The sequence below is a fragment of the Carya illinoinensis genome, chromosome 12 (assembly GCF_018687715.1).
Source record: "Carya illinoinensis cultivar Pawnee chromosome 12, C.illinoinensisPawnee_v1, whole genome shotgun sequence".
Taxonomy (NCBI): domain Eukaryota; kingdom Viridiplantae; phylum Streptophyta; class Magnoliopsida; order Fagales; family Juglandaceae; genus Carya; species Carya illinoinensis.
In genome coordinates, this window is record NC_056763.1 from 30229506 (window position 1) to 30249606 (window position 20101).

General features: G+C 36.8%; 3 protein-coding genes across 4 annotated transcripts; 1 reads left to right on the plus strand and 2 right to left on the minus strand.

Moving 5' to 3' along the window:
- Window positions 1-329: 329 nt before the first annotated feature.
- Window positions 330-2832, minus strand: LOC122289621. Its single transcript, XM_043096780.1, has 3 exons — window positions 2418-2832; window positions 1685-1807; window positions 330-737 (listed from the first exon to the last, which is right to left on the minus strand). The coding sequence occupies exons 1-3, from the start codon at window positions 2685-2687 to the stop codon at window positions 627-629; spliced, it is 504 nt and encodes a 167-aa protein (XP_042952714.1). The 5' UTR covers window positions 2688-2832; the 3' UTR covers window positions 330-626.
- Window positions 2833-4316: 1484 nt separating this feature from the next.
- On the plus strand, window positions 4317-9968 carry LOC122289622 (65-kDa microtubule-associated protein 1-like). 2 transcript variants are annotated; one of them, XM_043096781.1, is made up of 10 exons: window positions 4317-4475; window positions 5597-5688; window positions 5790-5993; window positions 6153-6410; window positions 6490-6705; window positions 7405-7560; window positions 7631-7942; window positions 8616-8703; window positions 9193-9341; window positions 9522-9968. In XM_043096781.1, the coding sequence occupies exons 2-10, from the start codon at window positions 5620-5622 to the stop codon at window positions 9795-9797; spliced, it is 1728 nt and encodes a 575-aa protein (XP_042952715.1). In that variant the 5' UTR covers window positions 4317-4475; window positions 5597-5619; the 3' UTR covers window positions 9798-9968. The 2 variants fall into 2 exon arrangements, with proteins under 2 accessions (XP_042952715.1, XP_042952717.1); XM_043096783.1 differs by having other exon boundaries at window positions 4320-4475; window positions 5781-5993.
- A 3772-nt stretch (window positions 9969-13740) lies between these two features.
- Window positions 13741-18207, minus strand: LOC122289623 (indole-3-acetate O-methyltransferase 1-like). Its single transcript, XM_043096784.1, has 5 exons — window positions 18104-18207; window positions 16918-17028; window positions 16339-16755; window positions 15789-16064; window positions 13741-14470 (listed from the first exon to the last, which is right to left on the minus strand). Exons 1-5 carry the CDS (start codon window positions 18173-18175, stop codon window positions 14108-14110), a joined length of 1239 nt encoding a protein of 412 aa, XP_042952718.1. The 5' UTR covers window positions 18176-18207; the 3' UTR covers window positions 13741-14107.
- Between the last annotated feature and the right edge of the window lie 1894 nt (window positions 18208-20101).

Here is a 20101-nt window from a genome sequence, read left to right on the forward strand (position 1 = left end):
GTTTAAAATTTGTCCTTAATATTACTACACATTTTTTCTTCTGGGTATGAGGTCTACGAATGGTTGTTGTGAAAAGGGTTAGTGTATCATTTTCCGTTCAGAAATATTGGAAAGCTGAAATCGGTACGTCAAACTTTGCCAAGGCAGTGATTCCCCGGCCAAACAGTCCTGTTTCATTTCCAAGTATTCCTCGCCGTAGCTTCCTCGAGTACCTTTGAGAATGATTTCTTGAATCCACCAAATCTGAACAATCAAGACTCCATGATAAAGCTTCTAACTTGCTATCTCCGCGCTGGATACCATAGATTGCATGTGAAGTGTGAACTACATACCAGAAAGCTATGAAATATTAAAGCATAAACGGACCATCAGAGGTGAAACAGCGTGAACAGACAACACCACCATCAAGTCATCATGTGCTTGCGCATTATGCACTACTGAACTTACTAGCCTCGATATTTATATAAGACAAACCAAGGCTACGACTTAGTTACAGAATTAAGCAGTATCACGTCCAGATAGTTGACCGTACAATGTCCCATGGCCATAATAGCCACCAAATACTGAAGTAATGTAATTGCATGAGCAATTTGTACAGATCATTTTGTTTCCGCAAAAGCTGAACATCAACGTGTTGACCAAACCCCACTTGAATCTCTGTTCTGACCAACAGAGTCGACGTTGCTATTGTGGCCTTTCAAGCACAAGCCCAAATCCAAATGGCTTATATTTGAATCCTGCAAGCCAAGTATATATTATTGTCAGACTCCTGCATTATACCACACAAACTCAAATCAATGATTTTTCAGTTCAGTGTTGTTGGCACCACAGAAATTCACTTCATATTCAAACATCTATCAGTTTGCTGCCATTTGATCTTAACTTCAGCAATGATGCACAAAAAGTTCTACGGACAGAAACCATAAGTAATGCCACACCAAGAACATCGGACCAAACTTTATACTGCAGTATGGGATGGCCACTAGAAATCCATCCAGTACGGTACATTTCTAGAAAAATGAATAATTAGTAATTAGTAGTTTCCAAACAAATCTAATATATTTGAAAGTACTTTAGATATATGGATCCTAATCAGTAAATAGCTTTTTAATAGTAGATCTTATTATGTTCAACTCTAAACTATAAGCCTTACGTTAAAAGCAATATTTTCTACCACAATTCCAAACTCTTATTATGCTTTTGTTGAAATGTGTGATTTTCTACTTTTTCTTGATTTAAAAGTAGTTTGATGTAAAACTACCAAACGGGCAAAGTTTGTCACTTAATTACTTTAGACTTTCCTATGGCACTTTTTAGACCTCCCACTACAACTCCAAACGGCCCTTAAAAAGACTAGCATGAGCAGTTGGGACTCTCAAATAAATGAATTGGCTTTATTTGACAAATTACTTCCAACTTCCGAAGATGAGTAGCAAGTTGAAACAGAAGAAGAATCCTGGAATATGAGAAAATAATAAACTCTCACACTTCAGCTTAAGCAAAAAGGAATGAAATAAACAACTAACACTAGACCGGAACAAGGAACAAGACAAACACTGGAGAACAGAAAGAATAATATGATTATATGAGGTTTATCATATATTCCACTTCCCGCCTTTTTTTTGTTCTATGGAATTGAGAAAACAGAGGAAGATTGAACCTAAGTCAGATTTAACAGCATCACCTGAGTTTCTTTTTTCGGAACTTCATCAATGTTCAGCTTCAGATAATGATCGGTCTGAATTTTGTTACCTTCATCTTCCGCATTTTTAATGTACGCCTTTTTCTGTTCTTCTAGCACAGCAATCTGCGCAATCACCAGTGATTAACTCTTGCTCATGAAAAGGGGAAATTTTGGAAAGAAGAGCAACAACAATAAGTCTACTTTCTCTTATCTAGTGTAACAATCCTCAACCGAGTGATCCAGTTGCTATAAATTATCAACCAAGAGGTGAAAAGAGCGCACGGGCTTTAGTTGGTTTGCAAGAAACCGTCAACTAAATTCCCAACAGTTTTCCTAAGAATTCTCAAGTCCAACGTCAATTAGCTGAAGCTATTAAAATCCCACGGAACGCACAAAATAAAGGACCCCAAAATCATGGAAATGAAGCCGTAGTAAAAGGAGAAATTTTCAGCTTTTCCGGTGCAGTGCCGGCACTGAAAAGGAATTTTATTTAACACCTTCCCCCCCAACAAAAAAAATAAACTATATACAACTTATATAATTCAAAAAATCCAAGTAAAACAAAGCTTGGTCTGCGCACAAATGAAAACAAAACCCTAGAAAGAAGAAACCACTACAGCTCAAATGAAAACACAACACTCAACTTTTAAAGAAAAACCCCTCCAGGGTCCCTATAATTCCGTGAAAAAACCCTATGTTCATAAGATAATACATATATAGAGTGTATCTTTACAGGAGTGTAGCGGAACTTCCGTCTCGGCGGCTCGTCGGCAGAGCCAGGGGAGTTGGTTTCAGAGACGGTGCTGGGAGAGACAGGGGTCCAGCGGCAGAGAAGGAGGCGAGAGCTGCCGTTGGATTGGGAGTGGGAGCTGTGGTAGTTGAATCTGGATTGAGAAACGTGGACCCACTTCTTCTTCCACTTCCTTACTGGACCGCTGAACACGGCGGCAGATGGTCCGTAGCGGGAAGACGCCCGGCCAAGCCTCGATCCGACTCCCTCCATATTCGGAGCCCGGAGGACAATCTCGCGCTCCGGGCGGTGTGTTTGTTGTCCTCGTAGTGTAACAGATGGGCGGTACCAAGTTAACTCAGTCGAGAGTGAGACAGGACTGCATCTGCTAAATGGATACCAAGAAAGGAATACGACGCCGTTGTAACTATCTCGTTTATGATTTATGTAATGTAATTATGTTGGTCTCCAACCCTGCAATGCTCGGATTGCACCCGAATTGCAGCGCAACACGGTACGGTACGGAGTAGGTGGGGGCAAGAAGAGTAGTCCTGGACCCACCTGCTCTCCGTCGTCCTGGACCCATCTGCTCGGCCCAAACCTCCGGCCCAATTTGTGCCCACTTGGTACATATTCATGTTCATTTTTTTTCAGCGACTACTAGATCTACTGGTTGTACTCTTCCTTAATAGCTCGATCCCGTCGGCAGTAGAATATTTGTGTCTTTTCAAGTTTGTGTAAAAAATGCCAAAATCTCTCTTGTCGGTTGTCTCCATCGGTACCATCCTAATTTAAATGTTTGGTGAAGGATGTCATTTCTAGCTATTCATTAGTCACACGTAAATTTTTTTAAATATTGAGCTAAAATATTAATGTGATTTTTTGTTTTATTGAATTATTATTACTTTTTTTTTTTTGACGGAGTAACAGCCCTAGATAGGACTTGATGGTCCATTGTCCAAAACAATTCCCATTACATGATTACATTCATCCCCCCGTCTGCTTTCTAAGCCACATGAAGCAAGCAACAAGGCCTACATTTTCGGGAACAACCTGATCACCTCTGAATTTATTTCGGGTGGAGTCCAAACTGTATTTCTGTGAATTGGGTTTCTATTTTGGTGTTTGAAAAAAAAAAAATATTTTAAATATAAAAAAATTATATAAAAATAAATTTATAAACTAACGATATTTAATATAATATGTCATGTTGTAAGCTTGCTAATGGTAACGCATGACACAAGATCTTCCAACTGATTAACCTTTTGGATGGTAAGCCAAGGGCACATGAATGTAAGGGTAAAGTATGGTTGATGATAAGACCCAATAAATTTAAGTTTTGTAAAAATGAATCAAGGATGAAGGCAATCCTAACCAATCATATGATCACATGATTACCTAATAATCCCCATCTTTTTTTTTCCTCTCTTTAATTAATGATTATGATCGAGAGTGATTTTTTTTTTGAAACTTTTTGAAAAAAGGAAAGAAAAAGTCCAAAAAGTAATTAGGTGAGGTAGTTCAATCCAAACTCTAAAATATCAAAGGCTTTTGAATGCTAATGCATTAAGATATAGACCTATCTGATTCCTGATGACATCCAAGTCCTGGCCACGACTTTTTGTCACCTCAATACCCATTATGTCGTTATGCTTTTTCCATCACCAAGCAAGCATAATATATGCCCTTTTTCTTGAGTTTAGTTACCTAAATGCCACTTACCATCTTTGAAATTTGAATTTTGCTACCTTTTTATTTTATTTTGCAACAGTCGAAGTGTCAAAGCGACGACTCTGACAAAATTTGTCGCACTCTGACATAGTGTCATAGTCGTAAATAACGGGGAAAGCGTGGCATCTACCTAATCGGAGATTTTCGGGGACGATCAGATATAGTTTAAAGGGCCCCAGCTGGTCCGTCAATGCCATTTTTCTCGCTCTCTCTCTCTCTTTCTCTCTCCTCTGGTTGCTTCCATCACTGACTCTGTGTCCCTCACAAGCACTGAGACCGAAGCCACTGAGATCTGAAGCCACAAAACCCCTGCTTCAAAGACGATCTTGGGTAAGCAATTCTTTGGTTTTTTAGCTTGTGTAAGCATTTTTCTCTACTGAGCTCTCGGCTCTCTGTTCAGTTCTTCGGTCACAATTTAGCTCTCTCCGTCTCACTGTCTGTGAAATCTCGTTTTTCAGTGCTGTTTGGTTTCTGAGTTGTAGTTGTCTTGATCCCGAGTAGTTAAGATGTCTAGGCGTTCTGGAAAAGCTCTTCTCTTGAGATTGTGAATGTGGGAGTTTGAGCTTGAGATCTTGGTCTTGAAGGTTGTTTATTGCATCACGGGATCTTTAATTTTGGATTAGTGATTGATTCGGTTAATTAAGTGTGTCTTGAGTGGACGGCACGTTCTGTACATCTGTTTTGTTGCTGAGAAAATGTGGAAGTGTGAAAGGAGTTATCATTAGTAGAGTTCAGGGGACTGAACTATGCTCCATGTTGTTGATGGGAAAATGCAAGAAGGAAACAATTGGATTTTTCGTTCTTTCGGTTTATGTTATCTGAGATATCAATATATGAAAATCTCAAGCTTCCAGTCGAAGGGAGGTTTTTGTTATCTCAAGTCCCGAACGGTAGATTCAGAATGTCAGCTTTGCTCTCCCCACACCCCCCCACCCCCACGCCCCCAAAACGCCGGCCCGCTCTCCCAACAGACTCTCTCTCTCTCTCTCTCTCTCTCTCTCAGAGTAATGAGATGTTATGATTTCTAAAGTTCAGCAAGTTCGTTTCATTTTTGTAATGTGTGCAATCACCTATTCGGATCCACCATCGATCACTCTATGGTTTTGAGTAGTATCTGGTATTTGATTTTTTTTATGCCCGACTGGATGGGATAGGGTGAGTAGGAGATCAAAATTTTGATGTGGGTCTGAATTCCTCTGAGCTCCATTATTCTAGAGTTCTCTAAATACTCTTATTCATGAGCATTTCTACAGATTCGTTTTTCATCTATATGACTGCTGTAGACAGGCCGCATGTTATTTTTGTCCACTAAATCAGAATTTCTTGCGTGTCATAAAGGTATTAGGATTTGGTTCACGTTCATTGCACTTTGTGTACTTTAGATAAGAAAACTTGATCGTGCGGAAAATAGCATGGAATGAATTTATATCCCACCATTCTCTGGAATGCAGGTTAGATTGTAGTGTTGACGTGAATGGCGGTGACTGATGCTCAAAATCCCCTTCTTGGAGAAACATGTGGTTCTTTACTGCAGAAACTGCAAGTAAAAATTGTCTTTCTTATTTTGACTGCCAGCATCTGTTTACTGCTCATACATATGGTCTATGCAAATTGGCTTCTAAATTAATCCATTAGTCGCTTTAGGAAATATGGAACGAGGTTGGGGAAAGTGATGAGGAACGCGACAAGATGCTTCTTCAGTTAGAGCAGGAGTGCTTGGACGTATACAAGAGGAAGGTTGAGCTGGCTGCTAAGTCAAGGGCACAGCTTCTTCAGGCCTTATCAGATGCCAAACTTGAACTTTCCAGTCTTCTATCAGCTCTTGAAGAGAAAAGTTTTGTTGGGATTGTGAGTAATTATTAAATTTATGCTTGCATTTCCAAGGTATTTTACGAAGTATAATGCTAATTTTTTAGTTAATTTATATTTAACTAAATATTATAACAAGAAATTTTACATTTTTATTTATTTAATAATATTATATATTATGTTTTGGTTTGATTACAGCCAGAGGAGGCTTCAGGGACAATCAAAGAGCAGCTTGCAGCTATAGCACCAGTACTTGAACAGCTTTGGAAACAAAAGGAGGAGAGAGTAAAAGAGTTCTCTGATGTTCAATCACAGATTCAAAAGATATGTGGAGAAATTGCTGGGAACTTGAACCCTAACGATCAGGTTGAGACTCCTGCAGTTGATGAGGCTGACCTATCCTTGAAGAAGTTAGATGAATATCATGCACAACTTCAAGAACTTCAAAAAGAGAAGGTGAACTTTTAGATTGATGACCAGTGCATTACTTGCATCGAGTTACTGATTATTACTTTTTTTTTTTTTTATCTGGCAGAGTGAAAGGTTACAAAAGGTCCTTGAGTTCGTGAGCACTGTGCATGATCTTTGTGCTGTCCTGGGGATGGACTTCTTCAGTACTGCAACTGAGGTTCACCCAAGCTTAAACGACTCTACTAGTGTGCAATCCAAAAGCATTAGTAATGATACTCTATCTAGGCTGGCTAAGACAGTCTTAGCATTAAAAGAAGATAAGCAGCAGAGGCTGCACAAGGTAACCTGTCTAGTTTTTTTTTTTACTGTTGGTTCTATACTTCTATTGAGATTTTGACCATGTTTTACGTTCTTATTACTTGGTAATGCTCCATTTCTGCTACTTGATGTGAAAATTTCAAGAAAAACTCTCCCATCTTTGCTTAGCTGAAATTATATAAATATATTGATTTTTTTGTAGACACTAAACATATGTTACATTCTTTTGCTTAGAGAAAATGAATTCCTTCTTTTCTATCACAATGTTGTGCCTTTTTAGCAAAAAATGGATAGCACAAAATCTGTTGCAATGGATTTTGCTATCGCTGGATTTGATATGATGTAGTTTATGTCATTTCACACATGTGCATGTAATACTTTTTAAAATTTCAATATTTTTATGTAAGACGTTTTAGAATTTGAACATCTTCCTTCAGTGAGAGAAATAAAAACTTCTAGTTTCATATGGTTATTTTATTATTGCTTGATATCTTATTGGGGTGTAAAACACATATAACTTCAGTTAGGTTGTAAAAGTCATTGTGTTGTACGAGGAGCCACATTTCAAGTTCTCTGTTATATTTCCTTCCTCTATAATTCAGTCTCCCATTTTTCAGGAGCTTGGACTGTTTTTGAATGCTTTATCGCTTTTAATTTTGACTTCTTGACTTGCATATTACAGTAAATCGATGTAACTTTCGCTTGCATCTCTAATACACAGCTCCAACAGTTAGCAACTCAGCTAATTGATCTATGGAATCTGATGGATACCTCCCTCGAAGAAAGGAGATTGTTTGATCATGTTACCTGTAACATATCTGCTTCAGTGGATGAAGTGACTGTTCCAGGGGCTCTTGCTTTAGATCTGATTGAGCAGGTATTTAAAGTCTTCTAAGTTCACAGAACTGAAAGATTGCATAAGTAATGTTGGTTTGTTTGTTGTTAAGGCGGAGGTGGAAGTTGAAAGGCTTGATCAACTGAAAGCGAGCAGGATGAAAGAAATTGCTTTTAAGAAGCAAGCAGAGCTTGAAGAAATATATGCCCATGCTCATATAGAAATAGATCCAGAGGCTGCTCGAGAATACATTATGGCACTTATTGACTCTGGTGATGTTGAACCTGCTGAATTACTGGCTGACATGGATGATCAGATAGCAAAAGCAGAGGATGAAGCTTTCAGCCGAAAAGACATATTGGACAAGGTTGAGAAATGGATGTCAGCCTGTGAAGAGGAAAGTTGGCTTGAAGACTACAATCGGGTATGATAGTCTCTTCTTTCTATGATTTTCTATGGTTCGGACCATGGTGATCAAGAAAAAATGGGTTTTATAGACACAATACTGATGTCCTCCTGTTCAAATCCAAAAAATGAGAATGAATTATATGTTAACTACAACTGTCCCACGGGATGCAACTTCAAGGATGGATTTATCATTATGAATTTGGCCATATGTGCAATTAACATGAATTTGTGATTATGTTATTATGTGTATTGAGTTCTACATCAAATATCCACACACATGTTTGCCTTTCCTTTCCATAGTATTTAGAACATGAAGAGGAATTACGAAAAATGAAATGAAAAATTCATTATGTTATTTAATGGTTGAAAGGTGAAAGAACTCTGTTTCTGTTGAGTAACATATATGTCCATATGTCCCTGTTTTAGTCAAATGTGCTTGAAGAGCTCAATTTATCTCTTCAATGAAGAACCTTTAGTTATTGAGAATATCGCTGTTACGCAATAGGTCCATGCCAATAATTGCCTAATTTATAACATTGGATAAACATATATGTCCCTTTTTCATAGTGAGACACATCCATCTGACTAGAGACCAGCAACAGGTGATAAAGATTATTGAATACATGTAATGCTTTATGTTTGTTTATCTCACTACTGACTTTGGACATTTCAAATCCTTGTTGAAACAGGATGAAAACAGGTACAATGCAAGCAGAGGTGCACACTTAAACCTCAAGCGTGCAGAAAAGGCCCGGATTCTGGTCAACAAAATTCCCGGTATGTGTAGAATCAGAGGATTACCATAGTAATGGTGGCTTGATTGAGCATGCAGTTAGTATATTTTTGCAGAATTTGATGTGCATTAGTAGATGGAATATGTCTGTGCATCTGTGTATTTAGGGATTTTACTGCATCAACTTTAGACATTAGTGTACTTAGCAGTGGATGTCACACGCCTGTAGATGAGTGGAGAGAGCAGACCTTTAACTGGGTCATGGACACAAATTTACTTTCTTCTTGCTGAGACTTTGGAGGATTAATTAACTTCAATGTTAATCGGCAACTGGCCGATGCAAATGAAATGATTCTTTGTGGATTGCTTTGAGGTGGTAGGTAGCTTTTATTTAGACTTCACCCATTATGCATGACTCCAAGAAGTAGTTCTGCTGATGGATTGCGTAAACTGTAATCTTCATTGTTATATGAGTTCTACTGAATGCGTAGTGGCACTGAATTTTCATTTGATTGGATTTTGTGGCTTTTCAGCACTGGTTGACACATTGGTTGCCAAAACTCGGGCTTGGGAGGACGATCGTGGCATATCATTTACTTACGATGGTGTTCCTCTTCTTGCAATGCTAGATGAATATGCCATGCTCAGGCATGAACGAGAAGAAGAAAAACGGAGGTTGAGGGTGAGTTTTGATTGACGGGATGATCAACTTGGTCACTGATAATTTTATGGGTTCATGCATGCGTCTAACATTGAACAGCACAATCCCAATTTGCGAGGCCTACTTTCATGTTTTTAGGGGGTTCACAAATACTATCTCGAATGAATAGCTGACTAGGATCACAACCTTTGTGAATTGTAGGATCAGAAGAAGTTCCATGAGCAGCAAAGCACGCCCAGCCCTGCTCGACCTGTCGGTACAAAGAAGGTAGTGGGCCCTCGTACCAACGGCGGTGCCAACGGTACTCCTACCAGACGATTATCTCTTAATGCCCATCAAAACGGGGCCAGGTCGATGACAAAAGACGGAAAGAGGGATAATAACAGGCCAGTTGCCCCCGTGAACTACGTAGCCATATCGAAAGATGATGCTGCCTCCCATGTTTCTGGTACCGAACCAGATCCGGCCTCACCCTGATTAAAATGAGGGAGAGAGTTCTGTAGGCTTTACACCCCATCTGAGATTACTATTATTACTACTTGTAGTTTAAATGTGCTATAGGATATGATCTATGAAACAGTGAGTAAAAATGCGGATAAAAGTGTTGTAGCTCTGTATGTGATATGGACTTGTGGAAAGCTTTTTCAATCGTCTTGCATTGAGCTGTTAAAGTTTGATCCATGGCGGCAATCCCAGATGACTATGTTAGTACAGCCGCCGCGAGAAATGGGGACGGCACTATTTAGACAGTTACAAACTATAATCACATGGTATTCATGCGAAGTTATGATGTAATATTTTTGTGATAGGATATGACGATATCTATATTCTAAGAGGATTTAAGATTTTATTCACTTAAATATACCCGAAAAAAAGCTCACCAAGAAGGAACAACTTGTTTTCCAAGTTCGAAAAGTGTAAGGGGGTAAAATACACCAAATCTAAAATGGTTGAGTTTTGTTACGTATAAGTAAAGTTGTGTACTAATTTGCGTATTAATATTGATTTTTTCATATTCAAAATTTAAATTAACACTTTTATCAATAAAATTTAATTTTTGACTAATCATATTAGATTGATGTACATATTAGTGCGTAGTTATGTTTACAATTAGATTTTTTCAAAATGGTTATCAAGTCTCAGTCTATAAAAAAGCCATCATTAGAGGACAAAGAAAGAGAAAAATGGAACAGAGTAGAAAGGAAATGTGTGAAAGTGTTAGGGTGTCAGGAGGAAAATAGGAGAGTAGAAAGGAAATGTGTGAAAGTGTTAGGGTGTAAGAGGAAAATAGGGGAGGGAACGTAAAGAGGAGTAGGGTGACATAAAATAAAGAGAAGATAGGAGATAAAAGATACATGTACATACGACTTCAGAGACTTTTGGTTAGGTTCTCTAGGAATGTTTCTTCAACCTCACGACAGGGTTCCAATGATGAGTTCTCCGTTAGAAGTCAAACTTTTGAGATTTATTATATAGAAATGATAAAAGATATGCTGATTATCTAAGAATATGTATGACTATGAATAGTATTAAAATCATTTAGATATTAAAAATATATTAAATGATTTGTAAATAGTAATGAAATAGTCTAAAAATATCGATCTAAAAACAATTGTGTTACCAAACACGTCATATCTCTCTATTTTTGTCTTCATGCCGTCCGACCATTAAACCAAAATAATATTTCATATCGAGAAATGATAGTTGCAGTTATAAGTGTGTAAGTTTCATGTAATCACTTTAAAAAAAGTGAATAAATATGAAACTTACATAAAATTAATTAATTTTTTAATAGTAAACCTTACTCTTTTTCAAAACGACTGCATGACGCTTGCAAGTCGCTTGATGCTTATACACTCAATGGCTGTACGTCACTTGCATACTCCACGACTGTATATAACATCACTTATATTTTTTTTACTAATAATAAAATGATCTTATCTTAACCATTAAATTAAAATGATTTTTTCATTAAAAAAGTAACACGGTCCCTTTTCAAAACTGCATGTTCTAACTTCTGCTAGTTCATTTATAAGCTTTCTGTGGGCTCTCAGCAGTCAGCACTGCGTTTCTCTGTGAAGTTGGAACCAAAAGCCCACCCCGGTACTGGGTATTCTCTTACTTCTACTATTTTTTTTTCGGAATCTAAAAGCCACACGTTGGTGGAAATTCCAGGAACTGGTCTAAAACTTATGTTGATAATTTTATTCACTTTTGATATTAAAATAGAGGGCCACGGAATCTGCAATATCAGAGGCTGGCTAGCTGCTTATGCTCTTCCTCCTTGAACTTCCCCCATGCATGGCCGAACTGCAAGAAAGATTTGTGAATAGATGCAACCAAAGCATTAATAAATTTTAATAAAAAGCTGCAACTGCATATATATATATATATGCCAGCCGTCAAAAACTAAAAAGTTTTGGGATGAAGTATTTCCCTTATCAGTTACAAACCATTGCGATTATCCCCTAACATTTGGGATCTTATTTAGAGATCACATGCTGCAAGATCGATCTTGTTTTGTCCTCAATCTTAAAAGGTTTTGTCTTTCTTGTTTTGCATCAATCGAATATCCTCGGCTGCTAGGTAATATATATGTTGTGTTCATCATCACGTTTACAACACAAAATTTTGTCGAAGCTGGTGGATAAAGCCAAGAGATGCTGTCCTTGTCTATAACTGTAACATAATTTACGATTCTTCTTGCTGATATATATGATTGGGTAGCCACCAAAATAATTTAACGTTACTGGTTGAAATTTCCTGATCGAAGAACTGTTCTCCTTGATTTATGTCTTTAATTAAGCGATAACTGCTACTATTGCATCATTATTATCTCACCATATATACTAACTTCAAGCTTTCATATTTGATAGCAGTAACCAAGTTAGCTTATATTTTCCTTTGAAATTATCCTCTTGGGAACCCCGCCAATTATCCTATATAATCTCTTTAAACACACAAAGCAGCAACAATATCTGAGAATAGAAGGAATATTGAAATTCAACCTCTCTCTGTCCTATATCGATTATTGAGTTTCTGATCAAGCGGATAGGTCTATTTTTTTTTTTTTTAATATGACGATCTTCCGGAATTGCTTATGGACGAAGAACAAGAAGAAGAAGCAAACGCAAGCAAAAGAGCAGAAGCAGCATATCATGAAATTGGTGAAAGAGCGCACTCTAGAGGACTGCCTTAGTGCTTCATCTCCAGATTACGCCTACGAAGAAGATTGCAAAAATGGAGGCAAATACCAGGTTCTTCCACAGTATTTTAACAGGGTTTATCCAGCTTTGGCTGGAGAAGATAGAGATTGCTATAAGTCGAGGGGCAGTTTGTGTAGGGAAAGGCTTTTGAAAGTTGAAGAGATTGGTAGAAGATCAGAAGTGGGAATTTCTTCCTCAACATTGATCAGCAGAAGCCGAAGTGGAAAGGCAAAGAAAAGAGTGAACTTTAAACTACCTGAAGAGGCCGATATCATCATATTCTATTCACCACACAGAGTATTTTGATCGATGAGTACTGATGGGAGAAAAAGTTGTGGTACTAATCACACGAGTCTTTCGTATTGGTAAACGAGAACAGAACCTTCTTACAATTAATCTATCGAGAAGGGGACGAATTTAGCTGGAGAAGATGCGGATTACAACTCTTACAGGAGGGACATGAGTTTACGTATGAAAAGTCTTTTAAATTTGAAGAGATTGGTAGAAGGTAAATGGGTGTTGTACGTCTTCAATATCGACCCAAATTGGCAAGGTAATTAAGAAAGAATGAACTGTAGATCGAGTCTTGGACTACCCGATCGAATCGAAGAGGCTGATGTTATCAGATTCTATTCGCTAGATCAAGAGTGTATTTGGAAGAGTGAATGATGTTTATTAAGCTTTTTCTCATGTAGTTACATGCATGCGCCGTTGTATTAATGTCGTTGTTGAGCCTTGTGGCATGCATGCACCTTGGATTGTTGAGACGTAAACCTCTACGTACGTACGTACGTTGGAAATTTTCTGCAATATATTGGGGACTGGGACAGGTGGCTGTTCGTTTGAATTTTCATTTTGGTTCTAACATGTAATATAGCATAGCTTGCTATCGAGGAAAATCAAATTAATAATTAATAAAGTACAAATTAAGAAACATTCATGAAGTGCATAATTTAAGAACCGACTAATTAATTAGGGACAACAAACTCCTTTTGACAAGAAGTCAAACATGGAACCAAACGATAAAAAAAATATATTTTAATTACGAAAGGATTACATAAAAGTAAATTTAAAAATTGATATAGTTTGATATGATAAGTCAGATTGTAAAGTTACTTTTATTATAAAATATATTTAAGAAATTTTACAAAATCACATCAATTTATAAGTTTATTGTTTCTTTGTATCTATAGCAATAGTTAGGTGGAAGAAAATAAAAGTCGAATTCAAATGATATTTCACAAACTTTTAGGTGACAGACCTTCCTTCATAAACCTAAACCCATCATTATAATGAGCGATAAAGAATGCAGAATGGAAATACTAGATGTTGCCGGATTTATGATTTCCTAGTTATGGTTTGGACAACTAGCGAACACATTCATAGAAGGCATCAAGCGTAAAGGGGTAACACCACAGAAACATACAAAAGAAAGAGGAAAAAGCAAAAAGGTGATCACAAGCCTTGATTACTGATCGTACTCTCTTAATTTTGTGTGTTTCATTAATCTCTCTTATGCATTAGCCTTCTTCTTCTACGTACGTACGGATCTTTTAAAGCCGGCCCTTTGATCTCTTTGCTCTAAGCTGCATTAGTTAAAGAAAGGGATGCAACTATATGAAAGAATTGCAGTTGCTCTAGCAGATCTTTAGCATGACTTGTGGCTCTGCGCTCTACCCTTAAGAACAGCTCCTCGCTAAACCGGTCACCAATGTGGGCATCAACTAGGACCCCGGACACACTCCTACAGCAATTGGCTAGGGCTCGACCAACTTCGGCTGCATCGTCCGGCTGGCTAACCACAAGAGGGCTGCCTCCTTTGAATACCTCTAGCTTGTTAATGGAAAATGACCCGTCGGCTTCAACTACTTCCTTGAAATCTTGTAGGCTTGGTGCATACACCGGAATGTTGAAGTTGTCACGTTTTTCACTGCTGACAAGGCCCTATAATTTTTGTACTAGGCCATGTTAGGAGCAAAGCATTAAAAACAAAATCACGTTAAATTCAAATTCACAAATCATGGGACAGACATCATGAGTTGTAAACAATTTCAGCAACAAGCTGCTGGCCGACACCATGAACGTAGTCTTATTAACTTTATATGTTTCTTGTAGGGTGGCCAACCTTTAATTTGTTGGTCTGAAATATTTTATTTTTTAGCTTATCAAAATCAGAAATTAAGTCAATATTGGATTGATCACAACGGGGATTCATCAGTACATATGATCTATAAAACATTAATATTGGAGAAAATATGTGTATTATAAATATAACCATATACATATATATATATATATATATCAGAATATTAATCTTGTCCCATTTGATTCTGCCTCATACATATATACTAAGGGAATTTTTATAGGTCCAAATACAATTTATTTTCCAGCCCAGACCAACTCACTTAATGGTCAATTATTTTGTGATTTTACTTCATACTCGTAGACTCAAAAAACCATCTTCACCTTATGAAATCACAGTACTTAGTACTATTACTATATATATATATATATATATAAAATATCATCACCCTGATTAGAGATAGAAGTTGATCATCAAGGACGTACAGGATAAAAGGTACTAGCACTCGATCACTTTGTCTTCTGTAACAAAATTTCTATCTGATCAGCAATGATAGGTCGGATGGATCCCCGGCCATATATATCTAATTGCTATAAGATATGATCATTATGTTTCGCTACGATCGATTAACATGCGGTACCTCCGATGCTCCGCCCCCCAAATTGTCGACATATAATACGGCTCAGGACCCACCAGCTCCCACCACCAATTATTCTGCCGACGTGACAGTGACTAAAAAAACATAGGCCGCCAGCGGCTAGATATATATGTATCCTCAGTTAATTGCTTGGGAAACTATCGGACGGCTAGATCAATTGGTGTAAATTCATGACAAGGCCTTGTAAATTACTAACATGCAGAATACCTCATGATCATTTGATCTCCTTAATTCTATACGTACGGTAATTTTCTGTGCTTAGCTTTTTTGGTTTGGCATATATACGAGGAAAGAAAGGAAAAAACGTCAAAGGGCCCACGGCCGTCTGCACCATTATTCAAACGCAAATATATATATATAATATAATAAATATATGTATATATATCATTATATATTATTTGTTATTAATTAGTTTAATTTGTTCTGGTCAGCATATATATATATATAGTTATGAAATTAATTAATTAATGTACTAGCTAGCTAGCTGCATGATGATGAATAGAATGCTGCATGATAATTACCTCTTGGACAAGATCATCCCAAGCATCCTGAAAGTGAGTCCCAAAGAGGAGACCAGCCCCACCTTGGTCTGTGGGGTCTACTGAGGTTCTCCCTAAACAGACAAGAAACATAGACCCACCTCTCTTCACCTCCTGTGATCTTGATCTAAGGAACACTGCCAAATCTGTTTGGAATTGTTTCCTGTATGCCTTTGCTGTGCTTTCGTCTGCTCCGTGGATGAACACCCTCCCTTTGTTATAAGCCATCGATTTCTTGTCTAAAACGCTCTCAGGCACCTGGGTCGAGTACCCATATATATACAGATATAATATGCGGTATTAATATTTCTGACTGTTATATATATTGCACAGAAGATAATCCTAAAACTCCTTGTAGATTGACGTTTAATAAATTCAGCAGCATATAAAGTACTACTACGTACGTACCCTAAGAAAGACGGAAACAAACTTTAATTTTTCAGTCGCATATATTAATATATAATTAATTCAACGGCACACACAACTCATGTAGTATTATGATAGTAAATATTAATAATAATAATTGATTTACCTGAGATAGCCAATGCAAGGAAAACGCCGAGTGGAAGACATCAATGGACCTCGCCGGAAAAAGCCTCCGGTAGAACGAACCGGGAACCCCAGCCGCAAAGTAAGACCTGTGGTTGTTGGCTGCTAGGCACTCCTCCATGCTACCGCCATAATTGGCTAGGGGAGGGAGGAGCTGAAAGAGGGTGTTGAAGTCATTACTGGGGAGGTCGGCGAAAAATGCAGAAAACTCCGGCGGCTCGTATCCCAAGGCCTCGTAGCGTTTGATAATGTGTTTGATAATCACGTCGACGATGTAGATGGTGTTGCTACCACATGAGCATCCGAGGTCTACAACCACGAAGGGAACCTCAGGGGAGTTCAGTTGGACTCCGTCTAGGGTTTCTTCAAGGAGATGAAGCATGGATCGAGCATGTAGAGCCTGCATTGACAACCAAAGAATGGAACCCTTAATTATCCATATATTAGAACGTGAATATGGATTAAAATGACGATTTTATGGAGCATGTGCGTCTATATATATGCATAAAAGTGTGAAAATGTAAAGTAGAAAGATCGATGCGTGCAGGGAAAATTAAGAAACCTGGGCTTTGGAATTGTTGGCATAGCTGGACTCTCCTTTGCCTCCTTTCATGCTCAGCATCCTTTCAAGCTTCATGTTAGAAACCACAACGTTGTCTCCTTTTGGAGCCATCTATGTTTGTATGAAGTGCAGTGTTACAGATAAGAGGTCGATCAACAAAAAACAAAAAAGAACAAGACAAATTAGTAGGGATAGATATGCGAAATTTTATGGCAGTGGAATAGAAAGAGAGGTGGCGGAGATCGGAATATATAGAGCTCGCTTGCCTAGCCAGCGAGATGAATCACGATGGAGGCTGTGTTAAATTAGAGAAATACTCTCGACACACGTAATGTCATTGACGTAGTTAGATATAATTCGTTAAATTATAAAATTATTTTTATTATAAAATAGATATAATAAATTGTCAATTTATAAAATTATTTTTATATAATAATTATAGCAGTCTGGTTAACAAATACATGTGGGCCCCTTTTAACACTTCTATCTAATTTTTTGGTCGATCGGTCTCTTCTAACCGGCCTATCCCTAATATATATCTCTGTTAAAAATTAATGTATATAACTACAAATTATACCATTTCTAGTAAGCAGATAACATCAATCGATCACGATCGTCAACCCGATTTTTCAGACTTTTGACATGCATTAATTCAGAATCTGTGAAAGATCATATCTACACTGATCAACAAAGGCAAGATCGACATGAATGATCACAGTTTAATTTTCATTTATTTTCTCACGATTACAATAAGGTAATTTACAAAATTACAAGCCTTTCATTTCACTATCAATATTCCATTTATTTAGATTTTCTTTTCATATTGTATTATCTTCAGATTTAGGTTATCGATTATATATAGTAATTAATATATATAATATTGATTAAATTAGAAAAAAAAAAGTTTCTATCTAAAGTTAATATTATTGTAAAGAAGTAAAATTACTATTATCGGATAGATTGTAAAGTTACTATATATTATTGCAAAGTAGATCTATCAAATTATATGAAGTCATATCAGTTAATTGTGAGAATATTTTTATGATGTAACCCCTTTATTGCATAATTGCTTACCAATCTATTTCTCATAAAATGATTTGGAGAGAGAGAGAATTAAAAAATAAGAACAGGTGCCAAATATAGGAAATTTAAAGAATAAATTAAACAAAAAATAAGCAGCACCAACCAGCAGTAGTAGTTTCCAATTAAGGAAACAGGCAGAGCCCATTATGTAGAGATGCATGATAACCTTCATCATAATGTTAATTTACAGCATAATTAGAGTACATAAGTGTGTCTGGAATCTGCATGGATTAATCTATATATCTTTTATATATATATATATGACCTGGCCTTGCAGTACTAGTAGTACTACTACTGATCTTGCGGCCATATATGCACTACTAGCTATAAATAAAATAATTTAGAGAGAATTATTTACTATCATTAATAACCCTAGTTAGCTAGCTCCTCAATATCTCATTAATTCATATATACAGCGCGCCCCCAACACTAACAATTAATTAATTAAACTCTTAATTACACTGTACGCATATGATCAACAATAAGATGAAAATTATATATATATATATACACTCATTAATTAAAGCTAGCTAGCTACATTATATATATTAATTAAGTTATTAATTTCGATCGGCCTCCCAATTAATTAAATGTCGGCCGAGCTAGCCTGTTAATTAGTGATTTGGAGGCCATATATATATATATATATATATATATATATATGCAGCTGATCTATAATCATATTTATTAATTAAACGTCTAGCCCACCACATAAAGCTTAATCATTTTCAAAACCTTTTCAAAAGTGAAAGTTTATTGTCAGCATATATAATTAAGGAGGCTTTTCAGTAGGTAATGGAGATCGATCGATCATTTAAAGCCCAATATCGATGCTTATATAATTAATTATTCTCCGATTTATTAAACCATCACCCAGAAATCAAGGTTTACCTAACCCCTTTTTTTAACTACTAATTAATTACTAGCTAGAATCCTAGCTAGTCTTTGTCGGATTAATGCTGGTGCATGAAAGCAACCATTTTAAGCCACCTTCACCTCCACCTCTCCATGCAATATTTTGTGGTGGCTTTTTGACAAAGTTTGTGTTTGCTAAAGAGAAAAGGGTGGAGTGATCAAGAAAGATATTAGAGTCACGATTCATGACACCATGCTTGCATGCATGCATGTCCCCCATTAATTAATGGATGACGTTGATTGTGGTCAAGGGCTACGTAGGATTTTGATTGTAGGAGCGAGGTGGCCGTTGCTTTTGTTCGGCCTGCTCTTCAATGGAATTAACGCGGCAGGCCATGGCCAGTACCACTTCATGTCCGACTATATATATATATATATATATGTATGCTTGCCATGCGAGGGAGGTTCTTTTTAGGGTTACACTTTAATTAATATAGATACAATTAAATTGATGTAGCGAATATTGTTACATAAATATTGTTCCTTTTCATGAATTGGGTGCCGGCCGCACTTCATTACATGAGACAAACCCATTTTTGTGTTCGGCAGACCATCATTATTAATGTGCAAATTTTGATTAGTACTGATACGTACGTACTTTTTCGTCTGGAGTATTGGCTAGCTATAAGCATGCATGCAGTAGTACTTGAATTAGATGAGAATAATTAATATATATTGTATGCTAGCTATTGCTTGGTATATATATATATATATATCATGTTTACCAGACCAGATCTCTATATATATATATATATATATAGCCTCTTACAAAATATAAGTTACTTGAATTATATATATATGCATGCATGCATGTTCATGAGTTTGACGCACAACCTCATCCATGCACGTACGGCTATGCAACCCTTCAGAGGAACAGCCTACTAACAATCAATTGAGCATATTAATGGTTCGGTACAACATTTACCGGGCAAAACCAAACATGGTCTCTGGGTTTGTCACTACAAAGATAAGTCCATGCATGACTATATATATATATATATATATATGCTGTAGATTATTTACATAAAGAAACATTTATAAGATTATAACCTCTAGTTTTTTTTCTTAACCAAGAAAAAAAAAATAAACCTCTGGTTTCTTTTTAACAGATCATCATCTAGATTGTATTTATTATGGATATTTCTTTGATAATTCTCTCGTGCATGAGTACCTCTTACATCTGACA